This window comes from Bos indicus, chromosome 3 (genome assembly GCF_029378745.1).
Source record: "Bos indicus isolate NIAB-ARS_2022 breed Sahiwal x Tharparkar chromosome 3, NIAB-ARS_B.indTharparkar_mat_pri_1.0, whole genome shotgun sequence".
NCBI classification, from domain to species: domain Eukaryota; kingdom Metazoa; phylum Chordata; class Mammalia; order Artiodactyla; family Bovidae; genus Bos; species Bos indicus.
In genome coordinates, this window is record NC_091762.1 from 102,584,051 (window position 1) to 102,606,217 (window position 22,167).

At 51.1% G+C, this 22,167-nt stretch overlaps 2 protein-coding genes across 13 annotated transcripts in view; both read right to left on the reverse strand.

Moving 5' to 3' along the window:
* Positions 1 to 3,477, reverse strand: part of ST3GAL3 (ST3 beta-galactoside alpha-2,3-sialyltransferase 3) — a 215,630-nt gene extending 212,153 nt beyond the window's left edge. The window contains exon 1 of one of the 9 annotated variants that reach the window (XM_019957647.2): positions 1,310 to 3,477. The gene's annotated coding sequence lies outside the window, so the exon portion shown is untranslated. The remainder of the gene's footprint in view (positions 1 to 1,309) is intronic. The other 8 variants (XM_019957644.2, XM_019957643.2, XM_019957648.2 and 5 more) reach the window with 8 other exon arrangements.
* Positions 3,478 to 3,632: 155 nt separating this feature from the next.
* Positions 3,633 to 22,167, reverse strand: part of KDM4A (lysine demethylase 4A) — a 40,423-nt gene continuing 21,888 nt past the window's right edge. For 3 of the 4 annotated variants that reach the window (XM_019957654.2, XM_019957652.2, XM_019957653.2), the window contains exons 12-22: positions 21,547 to 21,667; positions 18,265 to 18,446; positions 16,585 to 16,789; positions 16,073 to 16,149; positions 15,353 to 15,408; positions 12,725 to 12,833; positions 12,211 to 12,396; positions 8,973 to 9,143; positions 5,445 to 5,564; positions 5,069 to 5,161; positions 3,633 to 4,926 (exon numbers count right to left, since the gene is read on the reverse strand). In XM_019957654.2, coding sequence (XP_019813213.2) covers positions 4,786 to 4,926; positions 5,069 to 5,161; positions 5,445 to 5,564; positions 8,973 to 9,143; positions 12,211 to 12,396; positions 12,725 to 12,833; positions 15,353 to 15,408; positions 16,073 to 16,149; positions 16,585 to 16,789; positions 18,265 to 18,446; positions 21,547 to 21,667 — 1,461 coding nt within the window. In that variant the 3' untranslated portion in view covers positions 3,633 to 4,785. Of the gene's footprint in view, positions 4,927 to 5,068; positions 5,162 to 5,444; positions 5,565 to 8,972; positions 9,144 to 12,210; positions 12,397 to 12,724; positions 12,834 to 12,883; positions 13,357 to 15,352; positions 15,409 to 16,072; positions 16,150 to 16,584; positions 16,790 to 18,264; positions 18,447 to 21,546; positions 21,668 to 22,167 lie in introns of those variants that run through there. The other variant, XM_070786690.1, reaches the window with a different exon arrangement.

Sequence of the window (22,167 nt, forward strand, 5' to 3'; positions counted from 1 at the left end):
GTGCCCTTTATCCACAAACCATCTCATCAGAACAAGTCTCATACAATACAGGTTGTGAGGTCCCCACAGTTACATTGCCTTACACACAACATGTACACAACAGATACTTTATTGATAATCCAAAGTAACTTAGTCTCTAAGAATACGCACATCTTTTTCATTAATAATTTACTTTTATTAAATCATGATTAGACATGTGAAACAGGGAGATTTCATCACTTAATGTTTCAAAATATCCTTAAGAATCTTTACTCTTAGGAACTGCTATTGCCTTAAGAGATTGTCTGAACACACCATTTCGATCATAAATTTTTGTGCCAGCTTCCTTTGAATCTTTTTGACTTGAAGATATACCTAACACTTCAATGATCAGCACTCAAAGGTGATTCTGACTTGGAAATAACCCTAATCTTCCATGAGGTTTATTTACTTTGAGGAACCCAGTAAGTGCTTTTTTACCTACCTTCCTGTTCAACTACCTATAGTATAGACCATTCAAAGTGTATCGACAGAAAAGTTTGTAAGTTGCTTGTTTGTTACAAAATAGCAGGTGCCTTCATTGGTTCCTCTCTCAATTAATTACAATGATTCAGTTCAGTTTCTCTCCTTCCTCCTCTGTGCCGGAAACACAAACATAAGCGAAGTCCTTATTAAGGAATTATAAAACGAGCACGCTTACAAAAAGGAATTAAAAAATATTCGTGGGACACTATCCTAATCAAATCTCCTCTCATCACTAAGATATTTCCTCCTGCAAACAAAATCAGAGAGTAAACAATGGGGAGAAGTGCCAGGTGAAACGAAGCAAGAGGCGTACTTTGTCAGTCAAGTTGACCCGGGTTCCCGGAACATTTGGCAGCTGGTAGAGCAATAAGCAATGACAACCGCTACCCGTACGCTGCTGATCCCACTCAGGCTTTCCACTTTTCCTTGCTCTTCCCACAGCGAAGGCCCGCCTGACCATGTCCCTCCTCTGCACCCAGGTGCGCAGCGCTGCGGAGTCTCGCGCGCAGGTGACCTAGACCGCTCAGCCCGAGTCCAGCCGTCCTCTTCCCCGAGGCCTGGTAGCCCTTATCGAGGCAAGGTCTCCGTGGGACCGAACTCCCTCCCCGAGCCCCCAGTTTGAGCCGGACTTCATCATTTGGAGACCGCTGGGCCGCGCGCGATCCTTCCTTCCCCAGCACCAGCGCGCTCAGGCGCTGCGCCCCGGCGACCCGGAACCACGGGTAGCGGGGGAGGGGAGGAAAGGGTGGCGGCGACCGTTACTCCGGAGACTACCCGCCCCGACGCGCGCAGGACCGGTCCTTACCGCAGCGGGAAAGGAGGCAGGGGGGAGGCGGCGCCAGGGACGACGCGGGCGGGAAGGTGGGGGCGACGGCTTAGGCGGGGGCGGCAGCCGCGGGGGACCCCGGCGGGCGCCCACGACGCGGTGGGTCGCCTGGGCGCCGCCATAGTGGGGACGCAGCCGCGGGCGGAGCGCGCGGCCGCGACCCTGGGACGGCGGGACCACCAATCCGGCTCTCCGCCTCAGCGCCCTCGCCGGGGGTCGGGCATTCATGGCCAATCGGCGCGCGGGAGCCGGGCGGGGCACCGGGATGACCAATGCGGGGCTGCGCTGCGAGCAGTGGGCGGGCGCACCCCAGAGGGGCCCGCTATCACCGGAGCCCCGAGTTCTGCAGCCCGCCCATCCCGCGACCCTCTCTCCCCTCCGCCCCGCCCCGCGCGGACCAGGGCTGCTGGCAGGGCGGGGAGTCGGTCCTGCCGGCCAGGCCTGCTGGACACTCCTGCCGGCCAGGCCTGCTGGACCGACGCCCGGCCCTGTTGCCTCCGCGCCGACGCGCCCTCCCGGTTCCCCGGAGCCCGACTGCCGACTGGAGGAATCCTCCACTCGCAGCTTCACACTCTGGGGGGTGCGCGTTCGGGATGTAGGTTTCTGACGGCCGCAGGGCTCACGGTCCGCCGAGATAATCCCTCCAGAGCCTGTTCTCGGTCGTGAGGGGGACAGGGGTCCACGGTCACTCCACGCCAAGGGACGCAGGCATCCGCCCCAGACCCAGGCTGAGACCCGAGGCTGTGGACCTCCACAGGTTGGGCAACCCTGCCCAATCCTGTGGAGTGAGGGCGTACAGGGGTCGCTGGCTGCCCTTCTTACTACTTTACAGCCTCACACGTTAATAGCCTTTACAGTTTCTATTCCAGGACCTATCCGCCCCGTTTCGTCTACCCGTCGCAGCTCCGGAGATCCCAGCTTTCTCCCACCCTACTGGGGCACAATTTAAAACACAATTACCCCTCGCGCGAATTTACGGGATAGGAAGAACTGTCTGGTTGCGATCTTTGGTTGCCAACCCTAAGACTTTACCTCACCAAAGATGGGCAGTTTGTCCTGACAAAAAGGCTTCTGAGGGGAGCCCGGTGAGTTGGTTGAGGCCTGGGCCTGACTGTAGGCACAAGGGCCTGTTCTGTGGGACTTGAATTTCATCACCTCTTTAAACTTTAAGTTTCCCAGGGGATTATTACATTCGACCAAAACAAAAATTTCTAGAAAAATAATCAGCTGTTGAGAAGGAACAGCTGGGGTTACACCAGGGACTTTCCTGCCTGTCCTGAAGCACGGATGGGGATGGTAGGTCAGCGAGAGGGAGGGAGGTCCCAGACCCTGCCAAGTCTCGGGAAAGTTTCCTTCCCTCCAAAGATGTGTGTTCCCAGGGCTTGCCAATCCATTAAGGCCTGGTTCTGTCCACTCTCCCCCGAGAATCCTTGGGTGCTGGACAAAAGAGTCAACCTCCCTTTTCTTGGCCCCAGGAGACTGGCAGAACAGAAAAGAATCTTTGAAACCTGCTGCTCCTCCTTTCCCCACAGACACCAGAGGTGGCAGCCATCTCCCAAGCCCCAGGACACAAAGCAGCGTTGAGTTGCTAAGCTGACCCAAGACTCTCCCACACCTGGCCAGAGCCAAGAACTAGACCAGCTGGAACAGCTCTGCTGTGCCCAGTTCACCAGCCCCTCCCTGCTCTGCTGCTGCTCTATCCTTGTCCACCCGGACCTTAGGAACCCACCGCTGGTCAAAGGAACTGGGTCGTCCTCCAGGAAGTGTCTCACCAACTACAGACAGATCAGAAAGGTTTCAGGACCCAAGGGAAGGGGGACAGGGGGCAACCTCTTGCTCTTCAAGTACCTAAAATGTCCTGCCTTCTTTCAAGCTGATTCTACAGTTTTTATGGAACAGACACTGGTATAAACTTACACCTGCTCAATGAAGTTAGTAAGTGGGGTTGAGATGAGAAGAGATCAAACTCAGTTCTTTCTACAGGTTGTGGAAGTGGTCTGGTTCTCCCTCTATTAGCTTTTCCATCCCATCTCTAAGGTAAAAGAAGCAAAAGGACGTGCTCTCGGCCAAAGGGCCTCTTCTCCCCAGGTCCCCTTCACAGAGCCAAAGGACCAGAACTTGACAGAGTCCATCTCTTTAGGAGGGCCTTCAAGAGCCTTCTTAAAAGGCATGGCCCTGCTCCAGAGCCTGTGGACTCTAGGTACACTCCCGGCCTGACCCTGAGCCATCAGGCTCCTTGGGGCAGACACAGCCAATCCTCTGCTCAACACATTTTATTGCTAAGGACAAGGTGATGCACCAGTTTTCAAAATAATTTGGTTTATAGCGTTCATACGTAACAAAAAAACGGGGAGTATTATAAATCTGATTCTTGTATACACAGGGTATAAGTGTGAAGCCCTCCAATCCTGGGCCCAGGCAAACAAATTCATGAGGAGCAAAAACCTGTTTAACCCCTTCAGTGTTGCCCTCCAGTCCCACCCCCACCCCCAAAATCAGCTCCCTCCCACTCCTAGACCAAGGGGCGTATCTAAACCTGCCCCTGGCCTCCAGTGGCCCCAGTTCATCTTAACCCTCCCAACCCCTGCATGATTGCAATTTTCTGTTGACAGAATCACTCGCCAGGCTCTGCCTGCTTCCATCATTAGATCTCCCTTCAGATTATTCCCCACCCACACCCTCTAATACTGTGTCCACAGGTGCTCTGTGCCTCAAGTGATAATGGGCACACACCCCCAGATTATCCTATCTTCTTCTTCAAGAGAGGGCAAACAGCTGGCTTATTTCCTCAGCATCTCCATCTCATCACTGCAGCTTTGCCACCACTCCCTTGAGGCAGTTCTAGGGACAGACAGATGCCACAGCCATCTCCAGCCAACCCCCAGGGGCCCTTACTCAGCTCAGCTGAGGGCAGAATTTCACATTTTTGTTGCCCTGAATAGGCAAGGAAGAAAGTAAAGGCCAGGGGCTGGCAGAAGCTGGTCCAGACCAAACATACATACCGACACACACACACACACACCCACACCCCACACACACACCCACACCCACACACATAAATACAAAAGGGGTTAGGGGGGCAAGCACCAGCACCTCTGCCTAGTTGGTGCAGGTGATCGTTAGGAAGCTAAGTCCGAGGCCAGGAACAGGGTAACCAGCCCAGCCAGCACAGTCGACCCATTGCAGACTGGGGCCAGTGCAGCCATAGCATTCCAGTGCTTAGCCCATCAGCTGGGAGCTCAGCATCTTGCCACATGTCCAAGAAGGGCTCATCCTTGCACCACAGCGGAATGCAATGAGGGCAGGGTGAGAAGATGATGGGGTCGGTTAGTTCATTCCTTTTCATTTTACAATTCACTTTAGAGACTTCAGAGTTCCAAGTGTCTGCTGTGCTGTGGAACCCCAGAGTGCTTTCGCCTTGATGACTGGGACTCTCTCAGCTGCCGGAAGCACCCCTACTCCATGATGGCCCGGTATAGTGCAGGCTCGATGTAATCTTCCCGGTACCTTGAGTTGATAACTCGTTGCCGTTTCTTCTCCTGCTTAACCTCTTTCTCCGTGAAAATCTCATTGAAGCGCATGTCTGAGGCTACTGACTATAGAAGAATAGGCAAGCCAAATAAACGAGCACTTTGTGGCCAATGCCCCCACCTCCCGAAGCAAAAACAAAGGATCATGTCCTTGCTTTGTTCCCTTCCTCCCAGAGGGGAACCAAGGGCACACAGAAAACATACTCACCAGTCTAGACTTGACTCTCTTGGGAAGCTCTTCATCCAGCGTGTACACGTCATCTCTTTTAACCACAAGCTGTGAGCCATCCTCAAACTCCACCTACCAAGGAAACAAAGGCCTTAAGCTATCCTGTCGCTCCCTGGTCCACCATGCACATTGGCCATTTCCTGCCATTTCCTGCAGACACAGGAAGGGTTTAGAACACTGAAGCCATACCCAGCAGACTGGACACAGGGTAGCCCCAGCTCTGAAAAGGGTTGTGACCAATACCTTAAGCTCTCCTCTCCCAAGAGCAAAGACTTGCCCCGCCTCTGGCTCAAGAGGAAACACTTAACTAACCAAACAGCAGCCTCCCCCCATCCCCAGCAAAGCCTCTGGTTACCTGGTACATCTGGATGGGGTGGGAGGCCACAAACTTGGCTCCATAGACTTGGCCGTCTGTCCATCTCACCTGGACTACTTCCCCTTCAGCAGGAGGACCCAGCTGGAGACAGTCCTGACTCTGAGGGAACAGTAAGAAGAAGGGTGAAAGGGAGGTCCATTTGAGAGACCTGCTTAAGTCCTAGTCTACCTGCTATCTCTGCTGGCTGCTGCTGTTCCAGGTGACAAAAAAAGCAGCTATAATAACCTTAATAAATGTAGAAGACAACTACCATCATCAAGAACCTTTCTCATGTCCGTTCAACTGTCTAAGGGACAGTTCTAAGGGTTCTGCCAGGAAGAAACACTCAAACTGCACTCCACTATTTTAAGAGAGGGGTTCTTAACAGGAAAGTAATAAAAGACCACCTACCATGGGACTTGGCAAAAAACTTTAGCACTTTGACTCCCTGCAGAAGGGGCACCCTAAGGCTGGGTGGAACCCTCGCTGCATTCCCAGTAGAGGGCTTGTTACATAATTTGGTCAGTGTGTGAGCATGCTCATGGCAGCTGAATCAAAGGTCTGATGGGCAGAAATGGGAGAAGGTGCTTGGGGACGTGGCCCAAAAAATACACCTTGGAGCAGGAATGGGACAGAGTCTAAAATGCCAAACATCTAAAATTCTAATTGCTCTTTCCAATTTCCACTCATGACAAGAGGAAGGTTCTACTGCCAATTCATTTATTGAATAGAAATGGCTTTATATGGTATTGCCAACGCATTATTGACTAGTTACACAGTAACTATATTGTGTTATGAATTCAACAATTAAATAGAAAGCACTGCCCCACAAAAGAATCTGAGGTGGCAGTTTTAACTAGTCAAATATCTGATCTTTGACAAATATTGATCTTGGATAAATCACTTAAGTTCTCGGATACTCAGTTTTTCCTCCGATAACGGCAGTTCTCAAAGTATGGTCTGCACACTTTAGGGAGATTCCTGAGCCACCAGCAGGGAGCAAGCAAGGGCATGATAATTTTCACAATAACATTAAAACATGAGTCTCTTTCACTGTGCTGACATTTGCAGTGACGGCATAACACCTAAAAGTGTGCGATTGCTGGCACCACAGCACATATTGAAGCAACAACCCTGAGGTCTACTACTTGTTACTACATTCTTAGCCACTGTGTACTCATGATGTAGGAACAAAAGAGGAAAATCTGTAACCACGTAACAATGTCCCTTTGATAAAGCAGAAAAAATTATTTTGTTAAACCACAATCTTTAAGTACATGTGTAAGTACTCAGAAGACATTTTCTTTTGCACACTGAAGCATGATGGCTGTCCTGAGAAAAAGCACAGGGTAACTGAGTTGTGAGAAGTAACTGCTTTTTTTGTGAAACACTAGTTTTATTTGGAAAAAAAAAAAAAGACAAACAGGTTATTCAGACTTGGGTACTGGCAGAGATATTGAAAATGAATGAAGTGAGCCTTTCATTTCGAGGAAAACGGGTTGACGGTACTGCCAGTAATAAAACCTAAGTTTTCAAGCACAAGTTATAATTTCAGAAAAGTCGTATCACCACCATGAGCTTGATGCTCCCTAAAATTTAAAGACTTTTCTGAGATTCGTGCTACAAATTAAAGTGGTTTTTTGGTACTGTATAATAAAATTTAACAATACCTGAAAGATCTGCATAGCCCATTACACCAACATGGATGAGGGTTCACAATCACCATGGGTGAAAGATCCATTCTCAGTGTAAGACAGACCAACAGAATTTAAGAGAGCATGTTCACCAAGCTGCCTTCAGAGTCCACACTGCAGCTAACTACTGCACTGAGGTTTGGTGCAGTATCAAAGGAGAATGAACACAATCATCTGGAAGGCTATTTAAATACTCATTTTTTCAACTGCTTATCTATGTGAGACAGAGTTTTCTTCATACACTTTAACCAAAACAATATATTCCAACAAAATGAAGCTGTGACATTAAAGGAGTTTGCAAAATTATAGAAAACTGGCACTCCTCTAATACTTTTCGTTTTACTTCAAATTGTTAAAAACAATGGACTATTTCAAATCAATCTCAGTTTTAATTTCTACTAATAATGAGCCAATAGAAAATCACAAGCAAATAATGAACCTTGTTGATAACACAGGCAGGCAAGGGTTAATAGACATAATCCACATAAAGCTCTTTAGGGTCCTCAGTAATAATGTCTAAGAGTCCTGAGAGTTCTCTAAGTTGCAGATACCTCCTGCTTCTGAGTTGGCATTACCCGAGTCTGACAGAGCCCCGAGTCAAGAACCTAGCCCAGTGCCTGCCAAACTGGAAGAGCATCACAAAGCATAGCTAGCCTACTGCCACAGACACACCTGATACCATCTCTGCTGCTAATACATAGAATTCTGCCTTACAACTAATGAGTGGATCTTTAGCTAAGTTGCTAATGTGTGTGGACGTGTTAAAGGAAGAAGTGGCTTCGTCCCACTATGCTAGTGCTCAGTCTAACATGAAAAGGCTGGGGGTTGGGTGGGGGAATGGGGACAGAGAGACGAGCAACAGGGGAAACCTGAACTGAGTGCTGAGTCCTGAGCCAGAAAACCCAGGACCAAGTCCAGGCCGGGCCTCCAGTGTCTCAGGTGTTGGTAACACAGTCAGGCCAGGGTTATCTCCAAGCAGCTTCTATTCAGCTTCCAAAGCCTTCAACTGTAAAGAACCAAAAGCACACTCCACACATCTACCAAGAGGGCATGGTAGAAAAGAGGTAACTGGATAATTCTCCAGAAATTACACAGCTGCTGAGCAGGTACTGGCACACTGATCTGATTCCAAAGCTTGGGCTCTTCATCCAGTGCATCAGAACACCTTCACAGGTTGTTGCTGTTGCTGTTCAGTCACTAACCTGTGTCTGACTCTTTGCGACACCATGGACTGTGGCCCACCAGGCTCCTCTGACCTCCACTATCTCCCAGAGTTTGTTCAAATTCATGTCCATTGAGTTGGTGATGCTATCCAACCATCTCATCCTCTGCCGTCCCCTTCGTTTGCCTTCAATCTTTTCCAGCATCAGGTCTTTTCCAATGAGTTAAGGGTAAGCAAAGCAAAGTTGCTCAGTCGTGTCCGACTCTTTGCAACCCTGTGGACTGTAGCCTACCAGGATCCTCCATCCATGGGATTTTCCAGGCAATAGTACTGGAGTGGGTTGCCATTTCCTTCTCCAGGGGATCTTCCCAACTCAGGGATTGAACCCGGGTCTCCCGCATTGTAGGCAGATACTTTACCAACTGAGCAATACAAGCATGTTTCAAATTACTGCAGAAAACACTGCTTCCTACAAGCTTCTAGAGAAACCAGGGTACCCTAGTGGCATACAATGTTCTCTGTATAGAAAGACCAGTACAAACACTTCTTTCTGTTTGGGGGCCAAATGATGGATCCATGGGCCTGGCTAGAAAAGGCAGGTGGGCACACGGTCAGTCAAACCTAGAAATACCCCCATCCCAAAATGCCCAAGAAGCTCCACGCAGACATTACCACTATGTCCTCAGGATAGAGATTGTCGCTGAAGGAGCCGTCATCAAAGTTGACTTCGTAGAAGGTCTCAGTGGTGAGCCTTACCACCTCACACTGGTAGAAGCGCCCGTTCTTATGCTTGCTAATGACCTTCTGGCCTGCGGTGATGCTCTGCAAGGCCCCCTTGGCACGCTGGAAAAAAACAGAGGCTTGGGTTATGCCCATGTTGAGCTGACAGGCCTAGCAAATGGGGACCAAGATAAGCTGGTTCCTCTTCACCAGGGAAAGAGAGGCATGAGAATGGAAAGGTAAACGGCATAGGTCTTTCCAGATACCCACACCCCGGCCAGGACATGGGAAAACCTAGTGTCACGTTTCCCCCATAATGTAGCTCCTCCCTCATTCACAGTAAGCAACTGGTCCTTATGCCAACCAACCATCCTGTCTCACCCCAAACTCCCCAGACTCTTGTGACTTCCCTATTGTGAGGAATTGGCCAGACAGCACCTACTAATCCACATAGTCCAGACGCACATCAAAGTGGACGTGCAGCAGGCCCGGAGCCCCCACACAATACTCCACACAAACCTTCCCACCAGCTCTACCCTTAGGGTCAGAGCACAAAGACTGAGGTTCCCTGGATGTCCTCAGCTGTCTATGACACAGCTCCTCATTACAAGGACTCTGCTGTCTCTGGGGCCCTCATATCACCCTTCTTCCCATTCTGAACTTGCCCCTGATGCAAATGAGATCACAGAGTACCTGGCAGCCTCGGGTCCAACCACCCCTCCCTAAGCGGCCCGAGCTCTGCGCTCCAGCCACGCTGGCCTCCCTGCTGTCCTAAGCACTCGTGCCAAGCGCGTTCCCACCTCAAGGTCTCTGCACCTCTGTTCCCTCTACCTGAAAGGTTCTTCCCCAGTTCTCTGCACACTGGCTCCCTCACATCCAAGAGTCAACTCAGGGACAACACTGCTTACTACCTCCTCTTCCATTCCTGTATCCAGCTTTACTCTTATTTCGCATCTGTTAACACTGTATGTTTACTTGTTTCAACACATCTTTCAACCACAGGAAATGCAGCAGGAAGGCAGGCACTGTTACCTCATTCACTAGTATGTTCCCAGCACCTAAAACTGTGCCTGGAGAATTCCCCGCTCTCCAGCGGTTGAGGTTCCCTAAGTTCAATCCCTGGTCAGGGAACTAACATCCCACAAGCTGCCCGACCAAAATAAATAAAGTTAAAACAAAACAAAACACAAATAACTGTCAGACATGCCCAGTACGTGGGTGAAGAATGAATTAGTAAAAGAAATACTCAACAGTACCCACCTTTCCTTATAGTACCAGCCATCTACAGCTGCCAATGTGAGGGTGTGTGGATGGGCGGGGGGATAATAATCACCACCACATCACAATCCTGTTCCAAAACAAAACTCCTACCCCCTCACCAAAAGTACCTCAGGCTTTTATTCCTCATTGACTATTTTCCCTTCTTCCTAAGCTCCCAACCCACCCCCAACCACCTCTTGCACTCAGTAGAATATATTTACGAAAGCGGAGGATCCAGGGACTTCCCTGGTGGTCCAGTGGTTAAGAATCCGCCTTGCAGTGCAGGGGATGTGGGTTCGATCCCTGGTCAGGGAACTAAGCATGCCATATGCCACAGAGCAACTAAGCTTGCGAGCCACAACTACCAAGTCTGGGCTGCAACGAACAATGAAAATCATGTCCTGCAACTAAGACTCAAGGCAGCCAAATAAGTAAGTAACTAAAGGAGAAGAAGAAAGAGCCAGTCAGCCAAGGCCTTTTCCAAGAGCCAAACGGTAAGGGGACAGTTTGTCCTCTGCGCTGGTGCTCTATTGTGTCCTTCCTTTTATGACTGTTCTTTACCACACTGCTGACAAGTCTTCATGGGCGTCCCCTCTACTAGACTGCACCTCACGGAAGGCACAATGGCTCCTGTCCTGACTGCCCCTGGAGCCCCAAGGTGGGGTGCACACAGCGCTGCCACCCCGACAGCATGAGGCCCTCCTGAGCCCCCTGCTGCTCTGCTTCTCTCCATGTCTCTCTCTGCTTCTCAGCTGCTTTCCCTGCTTCCTGCTCTACCATCTGTTCCTTCTATTAGGAATCTCCAGAGCCCAGTTTCTAATAGGAATTAGCTTTAACTATCCTGTTAAATGCTGATAATATCCAAATTTTCATCCAGTGAATCCAACTGCCTCCTGGTACCTCAGCCAGAATGTTCCAGCAATATCAAAGTCTACAGGTCCTTCCCTTGTTTTCTATCTCCCCCACTTTCCCCTACAAAACAGCCCTGGCCCATCTCAGCTCCTGAACGTAGTTAATATCGTATTAGCATCCCTTCCATCTTTAAGGATGGAATCCACACTCGCTCACCTCCCTCTTCCTCTCCCCATGGCAGTCAACAGACCCATCAGTTCCACCCACTGTGGGATCCAGCGCTGGTTGTGATCCTAAAGCTCTGCCTCTGTGTTCCCACTTCAGACCTCAACTTCTCACCTAGGCTAACTGGTCTCCTGGCCTCAAATTCGTATTCCTTCAATCTTTTCTTCAAACCAGAATGGTTTTAAAAAATATAGCTCGAAGTCATAATACTGATCAAGTTCCCTGCTCCTAATGGAAGAAAGGTCAGACTCCTAACTGAACGTGGCAGCCCAGGGCCTTCCTCCTCTGGCACTGCCTGCCTTTCCAGTACCAACCCCCACCAGGTTCCCAGAACCCAGTCTTACACGTTCCTCCTCCTGAGGCTCGCTCATTCTGTTTCTGAAGACTTGAACTGCATCCTGCTCATAATTCCCCTTTATTATTTAAGACCCACATCAATGCCACCTTTAATCCAAACCTTTTCATGCAGCTTTCACTAAGCTTCACTACTTAGAGAAAATCAGTGCCATGTAGGGCTCATGGTATACTACTCTTCCCGTAAATTCACGATATTTACAGAGCTTCTGCAATGTCCCTGACACCCAGATTAACAAGACACGGACCCTCAAGGAGTTTATCCAGGAGGAGAGGCAAACAAGGAATCAACCACAAGGCAGTTGATACCCCAGGATTAGGAAATACAGGGCAGGAAGCAGAGATGGACAGGGGTCACCTCCTAATTCCACACTCATTAGCATTTCTGAGAAGCATAGTGCTTAAGGAAGTAACTTGCTGACACAACAAATGAACAGCCTGCAGAGAAAATGACTCAGGAAAAACGGTCAAGCGGATTCCAGAATGGCAGCCCCCTCACCTCCAAATTAGGGATCTTGTGCCGGAAGCAGGTGATGAAGACAACGAAAGGCCAGTCGTCTGGCTGCATCATCACGCCTGCAGCCTGAGCGCAGCTCACGTGGAAGGCAGTTGGGCAACGGCCGTGAGAACACTGCACACAGCAGCCGGCAGTTCTTTTCCTCCGTTTCTTACAGAAGACACATTTCTACAACACAGGGGAAGTAGGCCAAATATTGCAGAAACTGGGACGGTCTCCTCTACTGCTCCCCCAAATGCACAGAGCCATACACGCAAGAGCCCACCTGCTTCCCAAAACACGAGGGTGCATACACCCTCTGTTAATCTCATATCTGATAACAGACATCCTCATTAAGTAGTTTTAACCACAGGGTGAGAACTGTTAAATCACGCCCAAAACCAAGGGGCACAAGACCAGCCAGGGGATGCCCTCATAAGTGCTATGTTCCCCTCTACCCAGAGCCTTGGAAACAGAGAAAGGATGCACAGTCACATGCTCATCTCTCTCTCCTTACCAGTTTGAAGCGGGGCAGGGGAATTTTGCTCACATCCACTGGACTTCTTTCTGCAATGTTGACAAATCTTGCTTCCAGAATCGCCACCGCACATGAGACATGGACCCATCTGCCAAAAGGCAAAGGCCACTTCAGTCCCCTCAGACCCTATGGCTTTCTCTTCTTTGTTTTTGGTTTTTTCCCCCAGGCAAGGCTTATAGAGGCCCTGCTGTAGCAAGGGGGAGCAAGAACAAAGAACAAGTTGCCTTGCTTGCCTGCTCCCTGCAGGGTGGGGAGGCAAGCTTGTGACTTATATAGGATGAGAGTAACACGTGTCTAGGGGTCGGGCCAGAAGGGTAGATGGTGTGCCCACCCCTCTGGTGGTGCTGAGTCCAGGGTGCATGTTCAGTACCTGCTTTTGTTCCCAACACCCTGTTTTTGCTCCGGGCTCTTCAAATGGCTAAATGGCTATCACGGTTCTCCTTTTTAGCCCTGTTTAACCTTTTGGTTAAGTTTGTGTCTTCTAGGTTCCAACAGTTCGAAGTAAGGCTTCAGGATGGCTCAAAGAGTTCAACCCATTCTGGGAGAGAGTGGCCCAGGTCCCTACAGGTCCTTGGAACAGTCAGCGAAGTGTAGGCAATGGTCTGCAGCCCCTGTCCAGCATAAGAAGCTTCAGAAGAAGAGACCTTTGACCTCTTAGAATTAGAGTATAGAGGTGGGGGTGGAGGGCAAGGGGGATGAGACAGACTGGGACCTGGGACCCTCTGCAACAATGCTGCAATGCTTCTACCTGGACAAATTTCTCCTCAAGTAACAAAATACAAAGGAACTGTACAGGACTAAAAATAAATGTGCACGTGCACAGCTGGGGCAAACTCTGGACAAAAAGATACAGAGAACAAAAATTCAACTGCCACTTTTGAAGAGCATGGCCTCTTCTGATGTGGGCCTGACTGTGGTGCTTCCTCCCTCTGCCACTGTGACCCCTGAAGTTCCCAGCAAGGTCCTCAGACCCAGAGAGTTAAGACCAGAAGTGTCTCCCACACTAAGTGGGAAAAGGTCCCCACCACACAGTCCCAGGTCAGCACAGCATCACACTGTTTACACCACTCACAGCCTGCTGCTAAATACACAGAGCCACAGCTAACTGGGGGTGTGGTTTAGAAAGTGAAAATAAATTAGAGAACTCCCTACAGATGTCTTTAATTGGAGAACCTGGGCGCTTCCTCAAAATATCTCCAAATGGGCCCCAATCTGCCAGTAAGCCCAGCCCTCCCCTCCACGCCTTTGCCCAAACCTTTCCCAGGGCCAAAATGACCTCTCCCTTCTGCTCCCTTCGTCCACCTCAGAATCACTCTTTCGTTTCTGTCCAGCCCCATTTACTCTGAGAGGTGTGTTCAATGGACACCCTCAGAGAATTAAAGTTTGGGACAGCTGGAGAAACTAACACGCACCTAGACAGGCTCCACTAAGATGGTGAGTGCTCTCAGGATCAGGCCAGGTGAAAACCTACATACGAGAAGACGGTGTAGGGGCCACGTGGGGCCACCTGCAGTGTGTGAGTGGGGACAGGTCTGTTTCTGCACAGCTCCGCAGGGCAGACCAAGGATTATATGGCGAAGGTGGGAGGTGCAAGCAGAGCCATTTCCACTCAAAGAAAAGGAGGACTTAAACAGCACTCTGGCGACTGTAAGGAACACAGTGCCCTCCAGTCAGGGCAGCAAGTGCTCCAGAGCAGTGGAAGGAGTGAGCAGAGCAGCATGAAGGGGATGCCTGCGAGGCAAGAGGCTTGGTGGTGTGTGCGCTAAGGATTTCAGCTGGAAGCAGGGTCCTCCCTGCTGTTTCCCCATCGACCTGTGAGTACTCTCCCCTAGGCAGCCAGGCCTCAGAGCAAAAACCTCATTCACCTGACATTTCTACCCCAGAACCACTAAGCCGGGACCAAGCACAAAAACTTGGCTCACAGAACTTCCCCGGTGGTCCTGTGGTTAAGACTTCGCCTTCCAACGCAAGGGGGTGTGGGTCTGATCCCTGGATGGGGAGCTAAGACCCCACTAAGATCCCACATGACCAGCACTCAAAAGAACCAAAACAAAAAGACAGAAGCAACACTGCAACAGATTCAATAAAGACTTAAAATATTCAGCTGACTGAAAGTGACCTGCTGGCAGCAGAGAAGCCCAGCTCTGGACTGAGGAACAGAACCCTCTATGGGTTTGGCTGACGAGTGGGTAGGCGTAGCTGGGCTTCCTCAATGTCCCAACACCCTCCTGAAGGACATGCGCCCTCATTCCCGACAGCCAGAGAGTCTGCTTTGGGAAGGGCTCACAGCCCACAGCCACGGCCACCTCTGCACCAGCCCCACATCTAACCCGTCAGGTCCCCTGTCCACCATGAAGCCCCGGCATCATCTTCACGGGGTCTTCACACCCTCATGAGTCCATCTTAGCTTCTCCAGAAGGGTGTAACTTACAATGCTGCCTCCAAGGGGAAGCTCTGGACTGCCTGGCTTCCCATCTTTAAAATTGGTCTTGGAGATGCTATTTCAGCCCCAAACAGTGTGCTTCCCAAGTCATCATCAGTCATGTGGATGACAGCCCCTACCCTGGCGGCACGCCTGCACACGGCTTCAGAGCTCAGAAAACTCACCTGTCATCGTTGGCTCTCTGCAGGGCTCCTCCTCGTAATGAGCACAAACAGCAGTCCTGCCAAGAAGCAGGGGAGGAGGAGTGGTCACCACCGAATTATTAACATCCAATCTGTTCTCCTAGTGACTTCCTTCAGGCAACTGTAGCCTTCACATGAGAAAGCATGGGAGGCCTCGCCTGCACAGCCCCCGGAACCAGGACTCCCCTGCAGGAAGACAGGGAGGCCACTCGGGGCTAAAGTGCACCAATTATTCGCCTGACTTAACCTAATTGTCTTCCCTGTTAATAATAACAACTGAAAGTCATGAATGATACCCTGCTTAGGCTGCGGGCATTACAGGGCTCTGCCTGCCTCCTATGCGGGTACTGCCAGGTTCCAGAGAGGAGTGAAGAATAAAGAGAAAGGCACAAAATGAACATCTGAGCCCTGTTCTGATGCTCTGCCCTGATGGCTCAATTCTTTACAGGGGGCAGTGGTCTGTTCACCAGAGGACCTCTACTCGGTCCTGACACAATGGGGCAAACAGCTTCCAGACGCCATCAGGCCCCGCTGCAGATGGGCAGCAAGCGCGCTCACGGCGGAGGGGTTTATTCTGACAACACTCTCACATCACTGTGTACCAGGTCTTGCTCAGACCGCTGGGGCAGGGTCCACATGAAACACAGTGGCCCTGAGCAAGAGCGTCTCACGGGGAGACAGCGACAGCATGGATGCGCTCACCTCTTCCAGGGCATTGGCTGAACACCGAGAACACATCCAGTCTTCAGAAGCCTTTGCAGGGGGTACCCCGTAGCAACCTAACAGGGACACCGAGGTGAGAAAATTAAACCCAGAGTCAGAAGGCAGACCTGCAGCTCCTCTCCAAATACCCTTTCCCAAAGCGACAAGCAAATCTTACAGAGACCCCTGAATTCTAGTGCCATGGCCCCCACAAATCAGCCATACGGTATGGACCAAAGTCTCAAAAAGTCAGAAACCAGATTCATTGGTACCAACACCCAGTGACCAGCAGGGACTAGTCCCCTCCACATATCTGCAACCAGGGGGACAGCCCAGGGTGGACAGTACGAGCACAGACCCAAGTCACAGACCCGATCTGACCACTCCAATCTTTGCACTGGGGGGGCAGTGGGGTGGGGAGCTGGGAGGCTGTCGGGAGACTGAGAGGTGGAAGGACTTGATCAGATGCCCTTGCCCTGAGACTGCATGCAGAGAAGAGGTGAGGCACTCACTGGCGTGGACCCGGACGCTGCACTTCTTGCAGGACACCAGGAGGCTGGTGCCGTCCTCCTCCAGGTAAGGGGTGGACAGGTTGATGTCCGTGCTGCAGCCAGTCGAGGTGAAGCACATTTCTGGAATCAATGGCTTGGTCCTCTGCGTCTGGGGGGCCAAATCTGGAGCGCTGCCACAGCTCTGACCAAAACCTCCAAACTCCACCTAAGGAGGGGGCAAGCGCACACCTCAGGGACCCGACCTGGGTCCTGCACTCCCCACCTGCTCTGTCAGCAGAAAGCTGCTCTCTTCCTGACGGGGCCGGCTACGGCTCCCAGGTGCACAGCCATTATCCCAGAGCTGCTAATTGAAGTTACCTCTAATGACTCAAATTCAATTTCTCACAGCAGCATCAAACAAAGGCCCCCGGGGACAACCGGGAAGAGGAAGAGAGGTAATAGGCAACTGGGACTTCAATCTTTCCCAACCAGACGGTAATAAAATGCACTGAGAGGCTGGCGAGGCTGTTCTTAGGGGCCTCCCTCTGTGCTGCATGGCACGGCACCCCACCCAGAGAGAGGCCCCAGGGCAGGTGCTCCCCCGGGCCAGCACAGATTCTTCTCGAGGCCATGTCAGCAGTCACCTGAGCTGCAGCTCTGTCACATGGTTGGAGCCCCACATGCTGTTCCTGGCTTGGAGCCCCTTCGGGAAGAACACTGTGTCCGTGTCCTTCCCTTGGCAAAGAGCCTGACTGCGAGGATCTGCGGGCTCTGCCACTGGATGGCACATACACCCCCTGTTCCAAAGATGGGGCCCAGAAACATGTCAACCCCAAGCCTGTGCCATTCATGGAACGCTGAGCCCCGCTCGACAGATAAATAGCCAGGACATCTGCCTGCTTCCCGCCCAGTCAAGGACACGTAGTGAACTTTTGGGCTCGCTTTTTGGTCACTGGAAAGAAAGAATGAGTTACTAACTCAAAGTACATGGGTCTGAAGTTTCATTCTTTGGCAAACATGAACCTGGGGCCCCTGCCCGGCTCAGGGACAGCCACGCCACTCCAACTAGCACACGGGACTGGCTCCCTACGTGCTGTCCTGTGTGGGTCCCAGCTGAGACTGAGCTGGTCCTCTGGCACGGGCTGCTGTGGGTGCCCTTTTGGCCTCCAAGAGCTAGACTCAAAGAGACCCATGATGGTGGAGGCATCAAATGCCCCACGAGTGGGAGGGGCACGGCTGGGCTCAGCCAGGGTGCTTTCCCATCCCTCTTCCTCCCGCAAAGCCCCTACTCTTGCCCCTCCCAAGTGCCTTTCCACTGCTGCCAACATCCACAGTGGCTATGGGCAAGGAAGAACAGAGACAACGCTGGAGGATCTGATTTAAAGAATCCCCAGTTCTTCAGACTGGCCAGGACGACAAACTACCTAGAAGGAAGTACCACTTACTAGAAAGAGCAGATTCCTCAGCAAACAGTGTTGAGTGCCAAAGGGAGCCGGGAATCCCCCAGAGCCCAAGCCACACCCTCTGCTCTTCCCCAGAGCATGCTCAAGTGAAACCCACATGCTCACCTGCCTGGTGAAGCCTTTCCATCCAGCAGGCGGATGGGGCAAAAACACACCCTTCCCAAACTATGTCCCCACCATTAAAGCTAGCTGTCCTGAGTGCTGGCACTGGGTAAACAGAGGGGATACGAGGGCTTACCTGATGGTAAGTCTGAAAGATCATGCAGACAGCGCAATGAGGGGCCTGCTGGGCCATGGCCTCGTTGAACTCTTTCTCAGCCTCAAAATTTGGAGGTCGGTTCTGCCAGAGCTGGCTCAGGGGCTTGGCCCAGGCCTCTGTCTCCTCAGCCTCCTCCTCGGGGGTCAGCTGTTCTGGTAGCTCTACAGGAGGAAGCAGAGGTGTGAGTCAGGCAGGCAGCACCAGCCTTGCTCTGTGGCTCCGCCTGGAGAGCCGAAGAGCTCAGCTCAAGCTGGGACCTTCCGGTTCCAGGTCGGGACTAACCCGAGAACCTGTGGGTGACAAAGGCCAAGGGCAGGGGTGATTTTCAAAGGACTCCGCCAGAATTTGGATGGTGTTATAGGGAGCCCTGCGATCTGTGGCTACAACTCCTCCAATGACCTCCTCACTTTTTTCCAGACAGGACTGCCTTCCAAGAGACCCTGGAGACCTATGTTGAGCAGCCCAAGGAAAGCTCTGGAACATAGACACAAGCTACCCATTTATCTGTTTATTCCTTGCAACTCAAGCTCAGTGCAGACAAACGGTTATCTCCTCCACCTTCAATCAAGTTTAATCCAAAGGGATCTGGCAGCTGCCATGCATGTGATCTCAGTGAAGGCGACCGTAATGGACTGCAGTTAAAATCAACCCCTACAAGCTCCATCAATCAGGCCTAAACAGGAGACATAGTGCCAAAATCCAAGCACACGTTTTCCATATCCTAGTCAGAACAAGAGTGATCGAGACAGGAACAGAGAAACAGAAAGAGACCACTCACAATCACCAGAGAAAAATGACCACACACACACTTGCTGTGCTTACACAACCAAAAGCGGCCAAGAGCCACTCTACTTGTGAATACTGAATAAACGATGAAAAAGTTCAATAGTTTAGTGAAAACTGTAGGAACCAAAATTTCACAGCTTTCCTAGATAAAACCTCATTAGGCTGTACAGTTTAGGCACTCACTATGCGCTTCACTAAATGCCTCAACTAAAAAAAAAAAGTTTTAAGTGGAGAGAAGGGTGTGCGAGACTAAGAGACTGAAGAAACTCCTAAATGCAATGTATGACCCTAGTTTGGTTCATACTGGTTTAGAGGAAAGAACACATTTTTAGGATGAGCAGGGAAAGATGACTATGGACTGAGAATCAGAGGGTATTATGAAGTTACTCCTGACTTTCGGAGGTCAAGTGTTTACACAGGAGATGATCCTACGTAGAAGATGCCTGTTGGTTCACTTTAAATGAAAAGACTTGATAATTACATCTTACTTTCAAATGACACAGCAGATATGTATGCCCATAGGTAAACAACGCAGGCGTGCATGGGGAGTCGCTTCAGTTGTGTCCAACTCTTTGTGAGTCTATATAGACTATATGGACTATAGCCCAGCAGGCTCCTCTGTTCAAGGAATTCTCTCCAGGCAAGAATACTGGAATGGGTTCCCATGCCCTCCTCCAGGGGATCTCGCTGACCCAGGGGTCTCTTGCGTCTCCTGCACTGGCAGGCAGGTTCTTCACCACCCGTATCCCCCGGGGAGCCCAAACAACGTACAGGGAGAGACAAAGCAATTATGGCAACACAGTGTTCTTACTCCTTCAATTTCTCTACATTTAGTTTTTTAAACATAAAAAGTTAGAGAGGTGTATATCATGATCTCATTCACATTATCAGAAAAAGACACACGTGGACGTAATTTAACACCTGACTAGGACAGTCGGAACAGTGACACACTGAAGTGTTCAGAGCGGTCCTCTCTGTAGAGTTATCTTTCCAGCTTTTCCAGCTTTCCCAGTTTTCTTTAGTCTGCACTGCTTTAGCGCACTGGGGAAAAATCAGAAGTGAGGCTGTTGCCAACCTAGAGGTCCTGAAGCCCCCACCAGGGCTGCAGAAAGACCACAGAGGACTTCTGAGACTCTAAATCGTGCTCTCGAGAGGCTTTCCCCACCCAGCTCACCGTGATCCTCTATCAAAGGAGAAGAGCAAAGGTGGGCGTCAACATCACAGCAGAGAGGGAACATGGGGCTTGTGGAGCAGGGGGAAGGGCTGACTGAGGAGCCTCTGGGCCTTCCCACCCAGCCCCGGGCGTGGGCAAGGACAGGACAGGGAAGGAGGGGGCACCAGGCAACAGTAACAAGGGGCCTAGTCACTGCGGACCTCGGAGGCTCTGCCAGCTCCGGGCAGCACAGGAGGCCACGCTGTACTGATGGCTATCACGCTCTGGGCTGCAAGTCTCCTCCAGTGCATCCCTGCCTACTCCCGTCTCCTTCACTGCCTCTTCTTCCTCAGTCCTCCCAACCCCAGCCTCTACGCCCCCTCCCTGAGTGGCCCCCCTTAATAAAGATATAAATACCCACTCCACCCTCCACGGTCTACATCTTCCCTAAACACTGAACATAGGTCTCCAAACCCAACCAACTCTAGAACCTAGGGAGGCACTCAGCTCAGGCTTCCCCGTCCCACCAACCGCACAGCGCCACGTCCAACCCGCAGGCTCTATCCTCCCCATGGGGTCACCAGGTCCTCTCCATATTCCTAGTTCAGACCCCTGGACCTCACAGAGGCTGCGACAAAAGCCCTCTGCTCCTTCTAAACACAATCATTAGGAACAATCTTTCTAATGCATATCAGGCCAAGCCCCTCCTCTGGCGAAACACTTCCAGGGCTCAGAGCACCCAAGGCAAATTCTTCACTCCTGAGAAGTAGCTCACAACTACCTCATTCCTCCTCCTCCTCCTCCTCCACGCCCTGGCTTGGCTCTGAAAACCCAGCCACAGTGGGCTGGCTCCTCTGAATATACCTCCCTGCCTGTCTTCACACCAGGGTTAGTTACTCGCACTGTCCCCTCCGCCTGGATCACCACCTCCTCCCTTTAGATCAGTCAACTACCCCGTGGGCTTCCTGAGGGCATGGACATATCTTAGCTTAATCTATGTCTCCACACATCCAGCACAGGGCCCTTGGCATCAGTGACAGAACCTGCTCCCCTGAACAATCAGCCACTCCTTCCTAAGAGAAGCAAAGGAAGAATCTGCGTGTTACGATCCCGCAATAGGCAAATTCCAAGACACCCGAACCTATAGTGAAATCTGAGAATAAGTCTGATACCCTGAAATCCAGCCCTCTGCACGGAATACCTGGGGGGAACAGCTAAGCCACAGGTCCACCCCGGCCCTCCGCGTGGCTTCCCGAGGTCCTGGAGGAGGTCCTGATGTGCTGAGAGCCTTTCCTCTGGAGATGAGTGAAACTACCACTTACCATCATCGCTGACGCAGTCCTGCAACACGAGCGGGTGGTGGCGGGGGAGCTTGCTTAAGGGCTGACGGCGGCCCTTGGACTTCTTACTCTCTTCCAGGGAAAACATATATTCATCCGCAACCTGGGCAAACCACAAGAAGAAATCAAGTTGGCCTTCCCGCCACTTGGGGACACAGCAGAAGTCAGTCTTACAGTGGAAACCAAAGGAAAGAGCAGGGCAGAGAGACTCAAAGGAACAAATATAAAACCAAACATGGAAAACACCTGTCTTAGAAAAAGCTAAAGTGACAAGTGTCATGCAAATCAGCCAAACCAGGATTGTGTAAACCATTTTTGGATTTAGTAAGTGTGGATCTCAGAAACAGGGTGAAACAAACGTACCTAAAACAAACCTGCTCCAGCTCTAAAGAGCCGCGCCCCTCCCTTAAGCTCACTGACACGAGGCTGTGTCTGAGAGCCCAGACAGGCACTGGAGGCCCCGTTCCTTGGACAAGAAGGCCAGCAGCAGCTGTTGTAAAGTGCTGGGCACCTGAGCCATCTAGGTTTGAAAGGCCCGAGCACAAGCAAAGCAGAGAGGAGTAGCCGACCCATTAAAAAGAAAACAGCCCACTTCCCCTGCAC